This window comes from Microcaecilia unicolor, chromosome 1 (assembly GCF_901765095.1).
Source record: "Microcaecilia unicolor chromosome 1, aMicUni1.1, whole genome shotgun sequence".
Lineage (NCBI taxonomy): Eukaryota > Metazoa > Chordata > Amphibia > Gymnophiona > Siphonopidae > Microcaecilia > Microcaecilia unicolor.
The window spans coordinates 734000773-734021774 of NC_044031.1; the positions used below are offsets into that span (position 1 = coordinate 734000773).

Consider the following 21002-nt stretch of genomic DNA (forward strand, 5'->3'; position numbering starts at 1 on the left):
AACTGCGGGACAGGCAGTGGACGCAGAAGCCCCAAGGTTTACCTAGCGGATTTGTTTTGGGCGCAAGTAGGACAGGTTGATACAAAGTGTAGAATATCTTGGGCAATGCATGGCCACTTGTAGTATTGAGAGATGAGGTTAAGAGTTTTATGGAATTTTGGTTGTCTAGCAAAGGTAGAGGAGTATCCCCATTGGAGAACTTTCTTCCTAGATCGAGGTGGAACGAGGGTTCTAGTGGCAGAGGTGAAGATCCCAGCCATCGCGATAATACAGGCAGGGTTCAACACTGGGTACGGTTCCTCGGGTTCCTCAAGAGAGTCGAAAGCTCTAGAGAGAGCATCTGCAAGTATATTCTTTTCAGCTGGCCGAAAAACTAGGCGGAAGTTGAATTGGGCAAAGAGGAATGACCAGCGAGCCTGCCGAAGGTTCAGTCTCTTTGCATCCTGGAGGTACAGAAGATTCTTGTGGTCCGTAATCACAGTGATGGGATGCAGGGCCCCCTCCAGAAGATATCACCATTCTTGAAGAGCCAACTTAAGGGCCAGTAGCTCCCGGTCTCCAATCGTATAATTTCACTTTGCTGGGGAAAACTTCTTTAAAAAAAAGAAACAAGGATGTTGCTTGCCTAGGTTGGAGTTTTGAGACAGGATAGTCCTGGCTCCCACTGAAGAAACATCTACCTCTAGGACAAACGGTTTAGTTATATTGGGAATCTGAAGCACCGAAGCAGTCAGGAAGGCTTGTTTCAAGGTGGAGAAGGCCTTGTGAGCCTCGGGCGTCCAATTCTTGACGTCAGCACCCTTCCTGGTAAGGGCGGTCAAAGGGGATGTGATGATAGAATATTGATTGATGAATTGTCGGTAATAGTTGGCAAACCCTAAAAAACACTGTAAAGCCCGGAGTCCTTGTTGTACGGGCCAATCTTGGACGGCTTAATGGGATCCATCCGGAGACCCTCAGCAGAAACGATATATTGTAGAAATGGAATGGTATGCTGGTGAAAAGCGCACTTCTCCAGCTTGGCGAGCAAATGGTTGTCCCGATGAAGCTGGAGGACTGTGTGAACGTGATGGGGGTGTTCCTGGGCAGAGTCAGAGAAGACTAGGATATCATCCAGGTAGACGATGACAAATGAGTACAGCAGGTCTTGAAAGATAAAGTTAATGAATTCTTGAAAAACCGCAGGAGCGTTACAGAGACCAAAAGGCATTACCAGATACTCAAAGAGGGGCATAATTGAACGGGGTGCCCAAGTTTTCCTGAGGACGTCCTCGCAGGATGTCCCCGCGAAGGGGCAGGGAAAACCGCATTATCGAAACAAGATGGGCGTCCATATTTCATTTCGATAATACGGTCGGGGACGCCCAAATCTCAACATTTAGGTTGACCTTAGAAATGGTCGTCCTTAGAGATGGTTATCCCTGGTTTTCAGCGATAATGGAAACTAAGAACGCCCATCTCAGAAATGACCAAATCCAAGCCATTTGGTCGTGAGAGGAGCCAGCATTCGTAGTGCACTGGTCCCCCTCACATGCCAGGACACCAACCGGACACCCTAGGGGGCACTGCAGTGAACTTCAGAAAAAGCTCCCAGGTGCATAGCTCCCTTACCTTGTGTGCTGCTCCCCCCAACCCCCCCCCCCCAACCCCACTCCCCACAACTGTACACCACTACCATAGCCCTTAGGGATGAAGGGGGGCACCTAGATGTGGGTACTGTGGGTTTGTGGTGGGTTTTGGAGGGCTTACATTTACCACCACAAGTGTAACAGGTAGTGGGGGATGGGCCTGGGTTCGCCTGCCTGAAGTGCACTGTACCCCCTTAAACTGCTCCTGGGACCTGCATACTGCTGTCATGGAGCTGGGTATGATATTTGAGGCTGGCATAGAGGCTGGAAAAAATAGTTTAAAAATTTTTTTTCGGGTGGAAGGGGGTTAGTGACCAATACGGAAGTAAGGGGAGGACATCTCCGGTTCCCTCCAGTCGTCATCTGGTCAGTTTGGGCACCTTTTTGAGGCTTCGTCGTAAGAAAAAATGGACCAAGTAAAGTCGGCTAAGTGCTTGTCAGGGACGCCCTTCTGTTTTTCCATTATTGGTCGAGGATGCCCATTGTGTTAGGCACGCCCCAGTCCCGCCTTTGCTACGCTTCCGACATGCCCCCGTGAACTTTGGTCGAACAGCTCCGGAATCAGGGGAAGAGGGTAATCCCCTGTAGTCAATACAGGGCCGGAGAGAGCCATCTTTTTTGGTCACAAAGAAAAAACCTGTCCCCGCCGGGGAAGAGGATGGCCTGATAAAGCCTTTCCGAAGATTTTCTTGTATGTAGGCTCAGACTCTTGTCTAGACAGGGTGTAAAGTCGGCCCCGAGGAGGCATCTTCCCTGGAATTAGCTTGATGGGGCAATCAAAAGTGCGGTGAGGAGGCCAGGCATTAGCCTCTTGAGCGTCAAAGACATCCAGAAAGTCCAGGTATTCTATAGGCAAAGAAGCGTCGCAGTGAGACGGGATGCCACAAGACTCCTAGTGGGAGGCGCCACCGAAGCGAGGCATGTTGAAAAACAGGTGGCACCCCATCTGGTGATATCACTAGTGGTCCAGCTTGATGCTCGGGGAGTGCTGGCGTAACCAGGGTAAGCCCAAAACAATGGGATGGATGGCCCTGGGAAGTACTAGGAACTGGATCTCTTCCTTATGTAGTATTCTGACGGACATCAGCAAAGGGGGCGAAACGTGGGTGATGGAAAAAGGAAGAGTTAGTCCTTGAATGGAGGTTCCTGCAGAGTGGGTCTGCAGGAAATGGCCAAGGCCCCCAATTGAGGCAGGAGTCAGGCGTCAATAAAATTCCCCCTGCTCCAGTCAATCAAAGCGATAGTATTGAGCTGAAGATGATTCCAGCGCAGAGAGACGGGCACAGAAACCAGGTTATCCGGAAGAGACGAATATCGACCCAGGGCCACCCTCTTCAGAGGCCCTGGGTCTAGGCGTTTCCCGGCTTGTTAGGACACTGCCTCAGAAAGTGACCCGCCTGCCCACAGTATAGACATAATTGGTTATCCCGGCGATGAGTCCTCTCCTTCTCTGAAAGGCGGTGATGCCTGATCACCATCGGTTATTCAGCGAGACCAGAGGTAGAGCTAGTGCTTCTTCTGGGAGGGGAAGGTTGGGACACCCAAGGAGTTTCAGAAACCGGCGTTGGCTTAGACGCTCCTGTGTTCTTTCCTGGAACTGTACATCGATACGGATACAGAAGGTGATCAGAGCATCAATGGTGGTCAGAAGTTCCCTGCCAGCCAACTCATCCTTAATCTAGTCGGTCAGACCTTGCCAAAAGATGGCCGTAAGTGCCTCCTGGTTCCATCTTACCTGTGAAGCCAGAGTCCGGAAACATACGTAGAGATTTCCCTGCTGAATCCGTAAGAGTTCTCCTGCAGTGGAGGAGGGTCGTCCCAGAATGTCAGGCACCAATCTGAAGCAGCGGAGGAATTCTGAGAGGTTCCGGCAACCGCAGACCCGGTGTGGATGGTGCTGGTCCGGCCTGTGCGGCAGGGTTCTGCTGCTGAGACTGAAGAGTGGTCAATTGTGAACAAACATCCATCCTGCAGGACTCCAGACAAACGATTAAGCTGAGCTTGCTGTTGTTACAGGTCTTGAGCCAGGTCGGGTTTGTCTGACGAACTCATGGCTTCGGCTTACTGTCAGATTCATGAGTCCTTATGCCGAGTAGCACCTGGAGAAGTCCTGGTCCTGCCTCGGCGGTTGGGCAACCCTGATTCTTCACCTGTGATGACCGCTGTTCCCCAGAGGTTGAGCCCTTAGCTCAGAGGGCAGGGGCCGAGAGGAAGAGGAGCCAAAAGGCAGAGAAGACCTGGGTTCTGGCAATCGGCAGAAGGCACAGAGAGTAGACAGGAACATGATGGATCAAAAGGCAGGCAGCAGGCACAGAGAGTAGTCAGGAACACGCTGGGTCAAAAGGCAGGCAGCAGGCACAGAGAGTAGTCAGGAACATGCTGGGTCAAAAGGCAGGCAGCAGGCACAGAGAGTAGTCAGGAACACGCTGGGTCAAAAGGCAGGCAAACGGGGGCAAAACACACAGTAGAGAAAGCAAGACCTACCAGAGTAAAAGCTGAAACATGGAGCTCAGGAGGATATCAGTTGATAAAGTGCTGATGTCTGATGTAAGCAGGACCAGCAGAGTGAAGGGGCACTGCTACAGGAGACCAACGAGCAATCGGCAGACAGCGGATACAGAGTAGTCAGGAATGCACTGGACAAAGGTAGGCAGCAGGCACAGAGAGTAGACAGGAACACGCTGGGTCAAAATGCAGGCAAACGGGGGCAAAACACACAGTAGAGTAAGCAAGACCTACCAGAGTAGAAGCCGAAGCATGGAGCCCAGGAGGAGATCAGCTGATAAAGTGCTGGTGTCTGACGTCAGCAGGACCGGCAGGGTGAAGGGGCGCTGCCATAGGATAAAGAGCAGGAGGAGGAAATAACTGGGAGACCAATTGGAGAGGCGCAAAGGAAGACAACAGGAAAGGAAGACCCTGATTGGCCAGGCGAGAAGAAATGAAGAGGAGCCAAAGGAATGGACTGCCAGAGCGTCCAATCCCCGCGGGACAGGAGGCGGGGCGGAGAATCCCACGCAAACCAGGAGCTAGGCAATGCGAGTGACCCCGTGGCCTGAAAGCGCCGAAAAGCGCAAGCCCGAGGGAACCGGCAGCACGCGCTGCGCTGGTCAAGAGTGTGCGCGGTGGTTCCCCTCGCTGCCCAAGGACACCGCATGCGTTGAGGTAGGGGACACGACTCCGTGGAATGGGAGAGTAGAGGGTTTTGTGTGAGGCTACCATTAGGGTGGGGGATTGGGGGTTATCTGATACTATTATGAGGGGATTTTTTTTTTTAACCAGGGCTGCCTTGGTGCACGTAATGCTTCCTCAAGTGTAGTAAGTACTGTGCACTAACTAATATGCAGTCCACACCCAGACCCTGCCCTTAACCCAGCCAATCCTCACCCTTCATACCTTGGCAAGCACTAGAGTTTTACAGCACCATCTGTTTTTAATGTACTTACAGTACTTTAGTAAGCTATTGGGATTATGTGGGATAAACATAAAGGAATCCTGTTCAGAAGGAATGGATCCTCAGAAGCTTAGTGGAAATTGGGTGGCAGCAGTGGTGGTTGGGAGGCAGGGCTAGTACTGGGCAGACTTCTATGGTCTGTGCCCTGAAAATGGTAGAAACAAATCAAGGTCAGGTATACATATAAAGTAGTGCATATGAGTTTATCTTGTTGGGCAGACTGGATGGACCGTGCAGATCTTTTTCTGCCGTAACCTACTATGTTACTATGTATAAGAGCTTAATTTATAAAAGGTACATAGGCACCTATGTTTCTTGCATAAAAATCATATTTTCTGAAATTTCTGGAGTCAGAATTTTAGATACATATTATTAAAACACTAGTAAAAAAGGGCTGTTTCTGAAAGAAATGAAACGGGCGCTAGCAAGGTTTTCCTCAGAGTGTGTATGTTTGAGAGAATGTGTGTGAGAAAGACTGTGTGAGAGAGAGAGAGTGAATGTGCGAGTGTGTGTGTGACAGAGAGAGAGTGAGACTGGGTGCGAGTGTGTCTGTGAGAGAGTGTGTGTGTGAGATTGAGAGTGTGTGCCAGGGGCGCCCCCCTCCGAGTTCCAGGGTCGTTGTCCCCTCCCTCCCTCCGAGTTCCAGGGTCGTCCCCCTCCCTCCCTCCGAGTTCCCTCCGAGTTCCAGGGTCGTCCCCCTCCCTCCGAGTTCCACGGTCGTTCCTTCCCTCCGGGTTCCAGGGTCATCCCCTCCTTCCCTCTCTCCCTCCCTCCGAGTTCCAGGTTCGTCCCCTCCCTCCGAGTTCCAAGTTCCCCCTCCTCCCTCCCTCCAAGTTTCAGGGTCCTCCCCTCCGTCCGAGTTTCAGGCTCCCTCCTTCCCAGTTCCAGGGTCATCCTCCCTCCCTTCCTCCCTCCCTTCTAGTTCCAGGCCCCCTTCCTACAAAGTTTAAAAGTCATCTTGACTTACCTCGTTGGGGTTACGGCGGCCGCCAGCAGTGGTAAAAGGTGTGTAGGCTCAGCCCTTTTCTCTCTCTCAGCTGTGGCCCCGCCCTCATTTCCTGTTTCCACAAGGGCGGGACCACAGCTGAGAGAGAGAAAAGGGCCAAGGCTGCACGCGTTTTACCGCTGCTGGCGGCCGCCGTAACCCTGACTTGGTAAGTGAAGATGACTTTTACACATCGGAAGGAGGGGGCCTGGAACTGGAAGGGATGGAGGGAGGAAGGGAGGGAAGACGTCATCCTCATGTTTGACGTTCCGTTGCTTTGCCTGGCAACTATGCTGCGTCCCCTTCCCTCTCAGTGTTCAGCCCTTGACGTCATAACGTTATGACGCGAGGGGGGGCAGTGAGACAGATGGTTACAGGCAGAACCACATGGACACTACGAACCCTTCAGTGCCACGGGAGTCAGCTTCAGAACGTTGGAGGTGGAAATTATTATATAGGATATTCATCTAGAACTAGTATAAGAAAGGGCATGGTATTTTACATAAAGCATTCTCCTCCAAGAGGTGCCATTTGGGGGGAGGAAGCTACTAAGATTCTGTATTTCACAATTTCCTCTTCAAAGTAGTAATAGCCCCTTTACATATGTTAGCTATAGAACATGAGTATCTTATGGAATGATACAGACTATCGTTACCTGAAATCTTTTCATATCCATGACTCGTTCCAGAGAGACTGAGCAGTCTGTCCAATAAACTGTCCACTCTTCGTCATCCCCTACTTCTTTCAGGCCACAGAGTTTGGCAGCACGACGCACTAAATCAAAACCCCAAAACAGTTAGCTCTCAGGAGATGAATAGGATAAAGTTAAGACCCAAATCATTTCACACGGCCATAAAAGAAGCTGATAGTGGTGGGCAAATATATGAGGCTACAGCTGCCAGTGCTTCTACTGGAGGGAAACAGAGATGCTCTTTTTGCTGAGCAGATTTGACTGGTTTGACGTTAAGTAGTTATACTTAGCTGCATTTAGGAATGGGGTTTAACACAGGAAGCCACTTTACAAGGGCTAGGTGGCATTTACATGTGTAAAAAAACTAGTTTACATGTTTAAATGGGCATACGCACGTGTATGTGGTGATTTTAGAAAAGCTACTACTTACACATGTGTATCTACAGGGCAGAAAATTTGAAGGGAGGCCAAAACTAGCAGCCAGTCTGAACTTTCTTCTACTTTGAGCAGGTTTAGGGGGACCCTTTGGCATGGGGGCCCAGAGATAATTGTCCTGTTTGCACTCCATAACACCAGCTCTGCACGGCATGCACAGATTTCAAGAGAGTATGCTCTGTGCAGACTTTTAAAATATACATGTATTTTCTATTTCACAAGTGGAATACATGTATATTTTAAAATTTTTCTCTGTTGATATTTATACCTCCTTCAGATTACAAAAAAGTGTGAGCAAATTACTACTACTACTACTACTATTACTATTTAGCATTTCTATAGCGCTACAAGGCATACGCAGCGCTGCACAAACATAGAAGAAAGACAGTCCCTGCTCAAAGAGCTTACAATCTAATAGACAAAAATAAATAAAGTAAGCAAATCAAATCAATTAATGTGAACGGGAAGGAAGAGAGGAGGGTAGGTGGAGGCGAGTGGTTACAAGTGGTTACGAGTCAAAAGCAATGTTAAAGAGGTGGGCTTTCAGTCTAGATTTAAAGGTGGCCAAGGATGGGGCAAGACGTAGGGGCTCAGGAAGTTTATTCCAGGCGTAGGGTGCAGCGAGACAGAAGGCGCGAAGTCTGGAGTTGGCAGTAGTGGAGAAGGGAACAGATAAGAAGGATTTATCCATGGAGCAGAGTGCACGGGAAGGGGTGTAGGGAAGGATGAGTGTGGAGAGATACTGGGGAGCAGCAGAGTGAGTACATTTATAGGTTAGTAGAAGAAGTTTGAACAGGATGCAAAAACGGATAGGGAGCCAGTGAAGGGTCTTGAGGAGAGGGGTAGTATGAGTAAAGCGACCCTGGCGGAAGACGAGACGGGCAGCAGAGTTTTGAACCGACTGGAGGGGGGAGAGGTGACTAAGTGGGAGGCCAGCAAGAAGCAGATTGCAGTAGTCTAAACGAGAGGTGACAAGGGTGTGGATGAGGGTTTTGGTAGAGTGCTCAGAAAGAAAGGGGCGGATTTTACGGATGTTGTAAAGAAAGAAACGACAGGTCTTGGCAATCTGCTGGATATGAACAGAGAAGGAGAGAGAAGAGTCAAAGATGACCCCAAGGTTTCGAGCTGAGGAGACAGGGAGAATGAGAGAGCCATCAACAGAAATAGAAAACGGGGGGAGCGGGGAGGTGGGTTTGGGGGGGAAAATGAGAAGCTCGGTTTTGGTCATATTTAATTTCAGGTGGCGTTGAGACATCCAGACAGCAATGTCAGACAAGCATGCTGAAACTTTGGTTTGGATGCAAGGTGAGATATCAGGGGTAGAAAGGTAGATTTGGGAGTCATCAGCATAGAGATGGTAGGAAAAGCCATGGGATGAGATTAATGAACCAAGGGAAGAAGTGTAGATAGAAAAGAGGAGGGGACCAAGAACAGAACCCTGAGGTACGCCGACAGGCAGAGGGATAGAAGTAGAAGAGGAGCCACCAGAGTGAACACTAAAGGTGCGGAGGGAGAGGTAGGAAGAGAACCAGGAAAGGACAGAGCCCTGGAATCCAAGTGAGGACAGGGTATCGAGAAGTATGCTGTGATCAACAGTGTCAAAAGCAGCGGAAAGATCAAGAAGAATGAGGATGGAATATTGACCTCTGGATTTAGCCAGTAATAGGTCATTGGAGACTTTAGTAAGCGCAGTTTCGGTTGAGTGGAGAGGGCGAAAACCAGATTGTAGTGGGTCAAGAATAGCATGTGAGGAGAGAAAATCAAGGCAGTGGCGGTGAACAGCACGCTCAAGTAATTTGGAGAGAAAAGGAAGGAGGGAGATGGGTCGGTAGTTAGAGGAACAAGTAGGGTCGAGTGAAGGCTTCTTAAGGAGAGGTGTGACCACAGCATGTTTAAAGGCAGCAGGGACAGTCGCAGTGGAAAGTGAGAGGTTGAGAATGTGACAGATAAAAGGAATAAGAGCAGGAGAGATGGCATTAAGAAGGTGGGTGGGAATGGGATCAGAGGAACAGGTGGTACATTTTGAGGAAGAAAGGAGAAGTGTAGTTTCCTCAATAGTAACTTCAGGAAAGGAGGGAACACAGGAGGGAACACAGGAGGAATGGCCTAATAGTGCAGTGGGCTTTGATCCTGGCAACCTGGGTTCAATTCCCACTGCAGCTCCCTTTGACCTTGGCCAAGTCACTTAACCCTCCATTGCCGCAGGTACAAAGATTGTGAGCCCTATAGTATATAATTGACCTTCCAATTTGCCCACCAGAATCACAAAACGCCCCCCTGTGTCCCTTTTTACGGCTATAGTTTCCCAGGCCAGCCCGTGCTTTAACAATATCCCCACTCCTGCTGTCTTCCGCTGCTGTCTATTAGAAGCCATATACTGAGCAGGATACCGTGGATTACCCAATAGATGCTCGTATCTCTCCAACAGATGCGTCTCTTGTATTAAAATAATGTCCGCTCCTGCCCTAGTAGCTCCTCTGTTTGGTCTGTGGGACATTTACTTAATAATAATAAAAAAAATCTTAGCCGACATTGGGTGGCAGAGCCGGTGGCGGGAGGCGGGGATGGTGCTGGGCAGACTTATAAAGTCTGTGCCAGAGCCGGTGGTGGGAGGCGGGACTGGTGATTGGGAGGCGGGGATAGTGCTGGGCAGACTTATACGGTCTGTGCCCTGAAAAGGACAGGTACAAATCAAGGTAAGGTATACATTGTGACAAGGCTACATCCCCGATGTATAGAGTGAAGCAGCAGAACCATGAACTACATATCCCAGAATGCATTTCCAGTCCTAGCAGTGAGATCCCAGGGGATAGGCAAGCTGGCCATATACCGTCTCTGACCACAAGAGAGAGGGTGAATGAAGGAGCCAGTTCCCGGGACCAGCAATCTGTATATCATGCTGCCCACCTGTAATAGGGAGGGGTGGGCTGAGAAGCAGGAGGAGGATTGGATGGAAGAGGGAATTAATCAGCCTGAGCAGGGGAAGAAAGGAAAACGGAATGGGAGCTTGAGAGCTGAGGAAGGCAGCCCCTGAAGGTTTGGAACCTACATGGTTTGGGGAATTTATTTTGGTTTAAACCCTGCTTAAGTAGAGAAGCCTGGTTTTCTTTTGGGGAAACCCAGAGTGGTGGGGGAATTACTACCCTGTTTTGAAACCTGATTATTGTGAGAACCTCTGAAGTTGGAAGGCTTGTTTATGAAGGAGGGCTGCCTGGTGGGAAGAGGGGTTCAGTTCAGGAGGAGAGGAGCAGTGCAGGCTGAAAATCCTTGGGCAAGACAGGTCCCTAAAGAACTGAAGCAGGCTGAAATACCTTGGGTGGAAGGAAGTCCCAAAAGTATTGAACCTCCTGAAAGTAAAGGCTGCTTGGTGATTAACACTGTCTTGTGGGGAAATCCTGCTTGTGGGACAAGTACTATTTGTTTGCTACTGACTGGGACCAAAAAAGCCGGAATTTCCAAAGGACTATTGCATTCCCCTCGGGAAGGGGGCAAAGTCTTTGTGTAATTGGCTGCTGTACTAAGCAAGGCAGAACAGCTCTGCCTGAGAAGCAAGTCTCTACTCTGGAGTGAAGTTTTGTTTATGAATCTGGAAAATAAAGGAATGTTTTTGAAGTATTTCCTGGTGGCAGTTTTGTGAAGTCCTGGCTATTCGCGGGAGGCGGCTTCCTCCCTCCATACTGGAGCGGCGGGCCCGTTTACAACATAAAAAGTAGCACATGTGAGTTTAACTTGTTGGGCAGACTGGATGGACCGTGCAGGTCTTTTTCTGCCGTCATCTACTATGTTACTATGACTTTTCCTTTTTTGTGGAGAGTTTAGACCACGGACATTTAGTGTCATACATTTTATCTGTGCCACCCTAGACCCAGTCATGTATTCTCCTCTTTTATGCCTTGCAAACCTTGGGTCCTCCACTCTACTACATTGTAAGCAATCTACCTCTGAGTTACCCTGTTCCCCCTACCCCCTCCCCAACTTCCCCTCTTCATCCAGTGGGTCAAACTTATCCCACCCATTGGTTAAGAGAACGGCAACCACATACATGCCCAACTGCTAGTACTTATTACCTTATTCAAATATATTTCTAACTGCCCCCGATCCAGATCTGCAATGTTTAAACTGCATACAATATCTCACCCTTAACAAATCTTGGCTATAACATTCTGAATCTGTCTATCAAGGTCCATCTGTAGTTGTAGATTTCTGCAGCTGGCCAGATTGCTGTCGGGTAAGGTGCCCCTTACCCCTGATCACCCGGGTCCATTCCTGTCACATCGGACGTGCTACAGGCTCTGCAGTATGCTCCGCGCTTTCCTGTGGCACCTCCACCTCCGGCCATGTAGCACGTGCTTCCTCCATATTCTGAATTCTGTTCCACTTCCCGTCCGCCTTATAGGACAGTGCAAACGGATATTGCCAGCGGTATGGTATTCCTTGGTCACGTAGATATCTTGTGAAACTCCTTAGTTCTGCCCGGCGTTTCAGGGTCAATGGTGCCAAGTCCTGATATATCTCAATCGGGAGCAAGTCCCATTTGATCACGTCCATCTTGTGGGCCTTGCTCATAATGGCCTCCTTGATCCGGTATTCTGAGAGACAGGCTATTATATCTCTGGGCACATTTGCCCGGGTGCGTACCAACATTCTGTGAGCTCAATCTATTTTAATATCCTCCGGGTTCACCTCATGGTTTTCCTCCAAAAGTAGCATGCTGGCAACTTGTTGCACCACTTTTTCGCAGTCCATGTACTCTGGCTGTTCTGGAATACCTCGGATCCTAATATTTGATCTTCTACTGTGATTTTCTAAATCCTCCACTTTATTCAATAGCGATTCGCAGATGTCCTGTTGTTCTTTAAGAGCGGACTTCAACGTGCTTAAAGTCTCTTGGTGTTCATCTATGCGTTCATCCACCTCTGCTACACGCTGCCCCATCTCTGCTAATTCTCCGCGAAGTTCCGTGGCCAGCTTCGTGATATCCTCACGACCACCTTTTACTTCTGACCGAATCTCCACGAGTAGCGCATGCATTTCTTTCGCCGAGAGATCGCCTTCTCCCGCCATCTCGCTCCTCTCTGCCTCCCGCCTGCTGCTTTCAGTCTGTGCAGGTCTCGGCCCGGCCGCCATCTTACTTCCCTCTGACTGCGGCTGGTAAGTGAACACTTTCAATGATTTGCAAGGCCCGACCTGCTCTTTCCCGGCCATTATGATCCTCACCAGTGCTTCCGATACCTTAATTGATCGGACTTGGGGAGATTGGGTCACAAAGATCGCTGTATAAAATGCTTTTGTTCGTTGGGCATGCAGAGCTGATCACTCACGCCGCCATCTTACAGCGTGACGTCACCATCCTATGGATGGATTGAAGTTTTGATTGGATAATAACCTGGCTAAGGGTGTCATCATTAGGTTGAAGAGGGTCGGCGATAGGGGAGATCCTTGAGGGACTCCACATTCAGGTATCCATGGGGCTGATATAGTCGAATTAGAAATTACTTGGTATGATCTTGTTGTCAGGAAGCCTTCAAACCAATTAAGAACGTTACCTCCAACTCCGAAGTACTCTAGGATGTGTAGTAATATTCCATGGTCAACCATGTCGAAAGCACTGGACATGTCGAATTGTAGGAGAAGTATGTTATTGCCAGTTGCGATAGCTTGTTTAAGTTTAGTCAAGAGAGTAACTAGTACTGTTTCAGTGCTGTGGTTAGACCGAAATCCTGATTGGGAGTCGTGAAGTATTGAAAATTTATTTAAGCAGTTGGTGAGCTGTTTGGTCACCATATCTTCTGTTAGTTTGGTTATCAGAGGAATAGATGCTACTGAGCGATAGTTGGTTAAGTCACTTGTACTTTTCTTTGCGTCTTTGGGTATAGGGGTGAGTAGAATGTTTCCTCTATCCTTTGGGAAGAGTCCATTTTGTAGCATATAGTTCAAGTGCTTCGTGAGGTCTGATGTGAATTGTTAAGGGGCAAGCTTTATAAGGTTATTAGGGCATATGTCTAATTTGCAGTGAGCCTTGGCGAACCTTTTGAGCGTTTGGGAGATTGAATCATCCGATAGTGTGTCGAAGTTGGTCCAGGTTCTGTCAGCTGGGTGTTCACCAGGGGTTGGGTCTAGACAGTCAAGGAGTTTTACGTAATAGATGGTATTGGCTGGTATCGTGAGTCGGAATTTTACAATTTTCTCTTTGAAGTATTTCGCAAGATTGTCTGCTGCTGGTGTGTCTGTGCTGTTAGAAGTCACCGGTGTAGTATCTAGTAATTTGTTCACAAGTTGGAAAAGTTTATGTATATCATTGTGGTCTGGTCCAATTTTAGTTTTGTAGTATGATCTTTTAGTTTGTTTAATGGTGTATTTGTATTTTCTTTGTAGTTGCTTCCAAGCATTGAGTGCGGAGTCGTCTTTCTTTTTATTCCATGCTCGTTCTAACCTTCTGACTTGCGTTTTTAGTTTTTTCAGGTCTTCGTTGAACCATGGTATTGAGTTCTTTCTATATGAGGTTCTGGTTTGAAGTGGTGCTATGTTGTCTAATATGCTTCTGCATCTATTGTCCCATTCTTGGAGAAATTGGTTTGAATCTGTCAGTTCAGTCCATTCAGTATTGTAGAATTGTTGCCAGAATGTTAACGGATCTATTTGGCCTCTCGTGGTATAGGTTTTTCGTTCTTGTTTGTGGTGTAAGTCTTTCATTCGCCATTGAATGGAAAGGTTTGCTTTATAGTGGTCAGACCATGGTGTAGCTGTCCACTTTGTATCTGTTAGTACAAGATTTAAATCAGGGGGGAATTTGTGTGCAATGATGTCTAGTGTGTGTCCTTTAATGTGGGTTGGCTCCGTATTTGGCCAATGAAGAAGATCCCATAGTTGGAGGAAGTCTTTGCATTCACGCTTGTTTGTTGAATTAGGATCTTCAAGGTGCAGGTTGATATCCCCTACTATAAGAAGGTTGGAGGTAGAAACATATGTGTTCGATATAAAGTCCATAAAGTGTGTTTGGCAGTCTTGCCAGTTACCTGGTGGTCTGTAGAGCAGGACTGCATTAAGGTGTTCCTGCAGGTTTGGATGGTTGATTCTGACTGAGGCAATTTCAAGTTGGGGGAGGATGGATTCGGCTATGGTTGTGATGGTGAATTGGGTTCTGTAGATTATAGCTATTCCTCCTCCTCTTTTTCCATTCCTTGTCCAATGGGTAATTCTGTAGCCTGGGGGAGCATAGATCTAAGATTATGGGGTCTTTAAGGTCAAGAATCCAGGTTTCACTTATGAATAAGAGATCAAGATTAACTGTTGCGATCCAGTCTGTTATTGTTGTTGTTTTGTTAACTACTGATATCACTAAAACAACTTCAAAAATTATTGTAGCTAGCTAGAAACAGCAATTTTAAATTCTGTAGTTTGTGCTCATTTTTCTTCACAGTTCTATACAGTTTATTCTATACAGTTCAGATGGCCAGATTTCAGTGAGAATATATTCTGTTTCCTGATGGGTTCATCTTAACTGTCTGGTTGTAATCTGCCTTGGGAAGCCTAGTGTTTATACAGACGATGGAATATATTAAAATTAAATTTATATTGTTACCACAGTGACATCAAAATTAATGTTTTTTTAGGGTGTGACTTTGCGATTGCTAAGGAAGAGGAAGAAAATCTAGTACTTCTATTCTTTTTTTTTTTGTAACTATATTTATTGGTGTATGAAGTCAGTAACAAGCAATAAAACTCACAATCAAGTCAATACAGCTCCAAAGCAAAAATAAGTGTACAAAGAGTAAGTTCCCTTGTCTCACTCATTCTGAGCTTCATAACTGTTTAACATTTAAATCCCTCACCCTCCCAGTTCCCACCCCCCCCCCTCCCCAAAGGTTGCTCCTGCCTTATGCAGTGTTCTCCCTTTTTTCCCATTTAATTACCAGTTGCTGAGTCTTTCAGCGAGAGTGAATCGAGTATTCTTCCCCAGATGTCTCTATATTGGCGTTGTCTCCATGAGACAGAGAACCGGAGAGTCAAGCTATTTTTCCACATGTCCAGGTGTGGGGGCTCGGTGTCCACCCAGTCTTCGATATACACTTCTTAATCAACATCATCGCTAGTAACACGAATTTACAATGGGCTGCTCCCAGCTTCTGCTCTCTAAGTGATTCTCCGCACCCCAGCAAAGTAATCGAGTATTTCCACTTCACTGGGCGCTGTAGAATGTTCTCCACCATCCCTAATGCTCCAACCCAAAATGAGTGTAGTGACGAGCATTCCATAAACGAGTGTAAGAATGTACCTGTACCGCTCCTACACTTGTTGCATCGGTCGTCCTCCCACATACCCAACTTCTTCCCTTTTTCCTTAGTGATATGTACCCTATTAATGATCCGGTATTGTATGTCTTGCAGAGCTGCATTTGGAGTGATTTTTCCCAGGTTACGAAGTATCGCACCCAGTCGCTCCACTGTGACTTCCTCCACTATGTCCCTGCTCCATGCCTCCGCTAGTTGTGCTTTCTGATGCTCCCTCATCACCTGGTACCACCCTGCCATTCTATTACTAAGTGGCGTCATCTGCAGAAATATATGGTCCAGCTGCGTAAAACGGATAAGGCTTTTACTCCTTCGCTCCATTCTCAGGATATAGTCTCGCGCTTGTAAATATGCAAAAAATTGGGAGCCATGGATCTGCAACTCGTGTCTGACCATGTCAAAAGTTGGGAAGGCCTCCTCTCCATCTTTCCTAAATTGCCCTATGAATCTACAGCCTTTGTCCCGCCATCCCTGGAACACTGATCTTCCCATCCCTGCAGGGAAGCCTAGATTCCCTACCAACGGCAAGAAGGGGCTGGCTCCCTTCACTGCTCCTCCCTGCGCTCTCCACCATCTCCATGCCAGCTGCAGGGCTGCTACATATAGGTTTTCTAACATAGTAACATAGTAGATGACAGCAGAAAAAGACCTGCACGGTCCATCTAGTCTGCCCAAGATAAACTCATATGTGTATACCTTACCTTGATTTGTACCTGTCTTTTCCAGGGCACAGACCGTATAAGTCTGTCCAGCAGTATTTCCCGCCTCCCAACCACCAGTCCCGCCTCCCATCACCGGCTCTGGCAAGACCCCGTATAAGTCTGCCCTCCCCTATCCTAGCCTCTCAACCACCAACCCCTCTTCCCCCCACCTGCTCCGCCACCCAATTTCAGCTAAGCTTCTGTGGATCCATTTCTTCTGCACAGGATTCCTTTATGCCTATCCCACGCATGTTTGAATTCCGTTACCGTTTTCATCTCCACCACCTCCCGCGGGAGGGCATTCCAAGCGTTCACCACCCTCTCTGTGAAGAAATACTGTCGTTTTTGCTCCCTGCACCTCCCATGATTCTAATACTGTAAAGGGATCATTCAAACCGCACCAGCTTTCCCAGAATCTCGGGAGGGCGAAGAACCCTTGTCCCGAAATCAGCTCATGTATCCAGCGTAGTAGGGCTGCTACATTATACCCTCTCAGGTCCGGTAGTCTAAGACCCCCTTGTCCTTTACCCCGAGTCAGCTTTACAAAGGATATTCTGGGGCGCTTCGCATTCCAAATAAAAGTGCCTATAATACTTCTGTATAACTTATCCTCTTTGGTTCTCACCCATAATGGGAGCATCTGCAGTGGGTATATTAGCTTAGGTACCATCACCATCTTAACTAGAGATATTCTACCCAGAAAATTTAATGGCAAGTCTTTCCACCGTTGACATAGTCGCTTTACCTCCTCCAATCTGTCTATCACGTTTTTTTTGTACACCTAGGCTTGATCTGCACTAAGATATACCCCCAGATATTTGATACCAGTCTGGGCCCATCTCAGAGGAAAGTTCTGCGATTCTTTAATCCTGCACGGATTACTAACCTGCAGGGCTTCTGATTTTTCAAAATTGATGCTAAGGCCTGCAAACTCCCCAAACGATTGGACAATTTCCATCACTACTGGAGGAGTGTGGTAGCCGTGTTAGTCCACTCTTAAGGTTATCAATAGAAATCAAACAAAATAAAACATGGAAAAGAAAATAAGATGATACCTTTTTTATTGGACATAACTTAATACATTTCTTGATTAGCTTTCGAAGGTTGCCCTTCTTCGTCAGATCGGAAATAAGCAAATGTGCTAGCTGACAGTGTATATAAGTGATAACATTCAAGCATTACTATGATAGTCTGACAGGGTGGGAGGATGGGGGTGGGTCAGAGGTATGCATGGGGACATCAAAGCATATCATTGATATTCTAACAGGATGGGTGTGGGTAGGTGAGGGGAGGGTGATCAACAGAGACATACAGTTTTATGGTTTATAATGGGCTAGGAACCCCAGGTCCTTGTTAAGTCCTTTCTGTTGGGTGTTAAAATATTCAATCATTCTGACTTCAAAGGTCTTACGTTCTTGTATGGTTTTAAAGTTACCTTTCAGTATTCTCACTGTGAAATCACTGATACAGTGTCCTGGTTCTGTGAAGTGCTGTCCCACCTGGGTGGGGGCCCTACTGGCTGTATTGTTCATGTGATGTTTATGTAAATTGAATCTTGTCTTAAGCATCTGGCCTGTTTCTCCAATATAGCATCCTTCGTTACATTTTTTACACTGAATGATATATACCACATTGGAAGATGAGCAAGTGAAAGATCCCTTTATGTTGAATATCTTTCCTTTGTGGATGACTTTGGGGTCCTGTGAAATATTTTGGCATAGTTTGCAACTGGATAAATTACAGGGAAGTGTGCCCTTCTGTTCCTTTTCAGTCTGTGATGGAAGTTTACTTCTGATTAGCTTGTGTTTTAAATTGGGCGACAGCTCGCGCTAATGATAGAGACACCAATTATATTCCTATGGGTGTCTCTAGCATTAGTGTATGCGAATGTTTTAGCGCACGCTAAAAAATTTGCACGACTACAGCATGGCTTAGTAAACAGGACCCTAAGAGACCTATTTTAGTGCACTCTTTTACTATGTAAAAATTACCATGGAGTTCACTAAATAGTGGCACATGAATTCTACAGTTTAGTGTTCTTCTTTGCATTGGCACACACAGAAACTCTGTATGGTAATGTTTAATGGCAGACACCATCCTGGGGCCACCATATTTAAAGAATCAAGGATCAATTAAACCTCTGATTGTAAAACCCCCTGTGGACTAGTGGAGAAGTCCCTTCCTCCATTCCTGCACCCCCACTCAAGGCCTTAAGACATAAAACATAAGACATAAGCATCGCCACACTGGGACAGACCAAAGGTCCATCTAGCCCAGCACCCTGTCTCCGACAGTGGCCAATCCAGGTCCTAATCACCCGACAAGATCCACAGAGCAAAGCATTTTGTACTGCTTGTCCCAGGAATAGTGGATTTTTCCCTACGTCCATTTAATAACATTCTAAGGCCTTTTCCTTCAGGAAGCCGTCTAAACCTTTCTTAAACTCTGCTAAGCTAACCGCCTTAACCACATTCTCTGGCAACGAATTCCAGAGTCGAATTACGCGCTGAGTAAAGAAAGATTTTCTCTTATTAAACTTACTGTACTCCAGCTTCATCACATGCCCCCTTGTCCTATTATTTTTGGAAAGCATAAACAGACGCTTCATATCTATCTTTTCCACTCCACTCATTATTTTATATACCTCTATCATATCACCCCTCAGCCGCCTTTTCTCCAAGCTGAAGAGCCCCAGTCGCTTTAGCCTTTCCTCAAAGGAAAGTCGTCCCATCCCCTTAATCATCTTTGTCGCCCTTCTCTGCACCTTTTCTAATTCCACTATATCTTTTTTGAGGTGCGGCGACCAGAATTGAACACAATACTCTAGGTGTGGTCGCACCATGGACCGATACAGTGGCATTATAATATCCTCATTTTTGTTTTCCATCCCTTTCCTAATAATACCTAACATTCTACTGGCTTTCTTAGCCACCGCTGAGAAAAGGGTTTCAACATATCATCAACGATGACAACTAGGTCCTTTTCCTGGCGGTAATTCCTAATGTGGAACCTTGCATCACGTAGCTATAGTTTGGGTTCCTCTTTCCCACATGCATCACTTTGCACTTGCTCACATTGAACGTCATCTGCCATTTAGACGCCCAGTCTCTTTGTCTCGCAAGTGTGGCCCCTCTGAAGGGCTGTCTCCTTTTTAGTAGGCTCCATTCCTTTATTAAATGTGCTCCCCACTAGAGCCCAACCCTACCCTTTGAACTCTTCTCATACTTACCCAGCCATCCCTGGGGATCTAGTGTACTGCCATCAGGGAATGCAAGGATAGAAAAAACAGGAGGAAAAGAGAAAACAATGAAATGGAATAGGTGACAAGTTTTTTCTTACCACTTTCATACTTGCAGTTGGTCAGATTAATACCAATTGGCCTGAAAATAAACATAAATAAATAAAATCAGAGAAAACTTGATTAACATTTGCAAAGCAGAAACACTATTAACTTACCCCCCCCCCCCCTCCTTTTACAAAGTTGCTCGGCAATGCCGACTAGCCCATTCACTTTGAACGGGCTGTGTTGGGATTATTGTGCAGCTGTGGGGTTAATGACTTTTGACTTTTATTTCTACAATGTAGGACAGACAGGCTTCCTGCCATGGTCTTCCATAAAGGAGAACATAGGTACTGACAGAGGTGTTAGGAAAGAGGCACAGATGGGATGCCAAAAAAATACACCCTTCAGTAATTTCTCTTCTTTCTACTGGTGCTAAATATGGTAAGTCTTACTGCTGCCCTGACAAAAGAAATGAATGGGAGAAGGCCTTTAGGAAACTGTTATATATCTATCATCTTTTTCCTGGCTAGTATATAAGTTGCAGTTTTATAAATCAGCCCACTGAATAAAGCAAACATAAGAAATGGGTGGCTAAAATATTCAAAACATATTCTACAGCCTTATAGAAGACGAACAGGGCTAAACTTAAAACTCTACGTCTGATCTTCTAGGCCCTTAAAGGAAATGGCCCCGAGTACTTGAAGAACAGAATGACCCTCTATACACCTCCAAGGACACTAAGGTTCTCTCAAGGGGTATCCCTAACCACACCCTCTCCAAAAGACATTACACAATATGATACCTGCAAACAAGCCTTCTCCGGTGTAGCCCCCACACTCTGGAATGCACTCCCTGAAAGGCTCCGCTTAACACACGACTATCTCTATTTCAGGAAGCAGATGAAACCTTGGCTCTTCAACCAGGCCTTTAATGGAAGAAGTAACTAACTTCTTAGTCTCACACACACACTAGGAGTGACCCAGGCTGCACATACTGCAGCAGAATAGATTTATCCACTCCTACCCTAGCTGAGATAACATTTAATCATCTCTCTGACCTCATGTGCAATGTTTTTTAAACTAGTCACCTTATTTTCTAAATCCTCTTACTCTCTTACCTATTTATATGTTCCATCTTTGCTTATACCCTACGCTGTCTATTAAAATGTTCTATTATCTATTGTGTTGACATTGTATCATACCATGCCATACTTTGTATTGTCATTTGAATATTTTTACTGCTGTAATTGTCTATTGCTTACGTTTGATTTATTCTTACTGTACGCTGTCTTGAGTAAATTCTTTCAAAAAGGCAGAAAATAAATCCTAATAAATAACTAAATAACTAAATAAATAAAACCATTGCCAGCAGTTACTTCTTGGTGCTGATGTTTCTGAATGATATGCTTTGGCAAGGGGTGTACTCAGGGTTCTTTCCTATCAGCAATTCTATTAAATGCCTACATGTTTCCCCTTTGACAAAAATGATGTGACTTGGAGATTAGTTTCAAAAAATATGTGGATGGTATTTTATTATT

The 21002-nt window shown here is 46.5% G+C and overlaps 1 protein-coding gene across 1 annotated transcript in view; it reads right to left on the reverse strand.

The window, feature by feature from the left end:
- TTLL6 (tubulin tyrosine ligase like 6) overlaps positions 1 to 21002 on the reverse strand; it is a 285854-nt gene that overhangs the window by 202220 nt on the left and 62632 nt on the right. The window contains exons 4-5 of the mRNA XM_030192275.1: positions 19522 to 19562; positions 6720 to 6838 (exon numbers count right to left, since the gene is read on the reverse strand). Coding sequence (XP_030048135.1) covers positions 6720 to 6838; positions 19522 to 19562 — 160 coding nt within the window. The remainder of the gene's footprint in view (positions 1 to 6719; positions 6839 to 19521; positions 19563 to 21002) is intronic.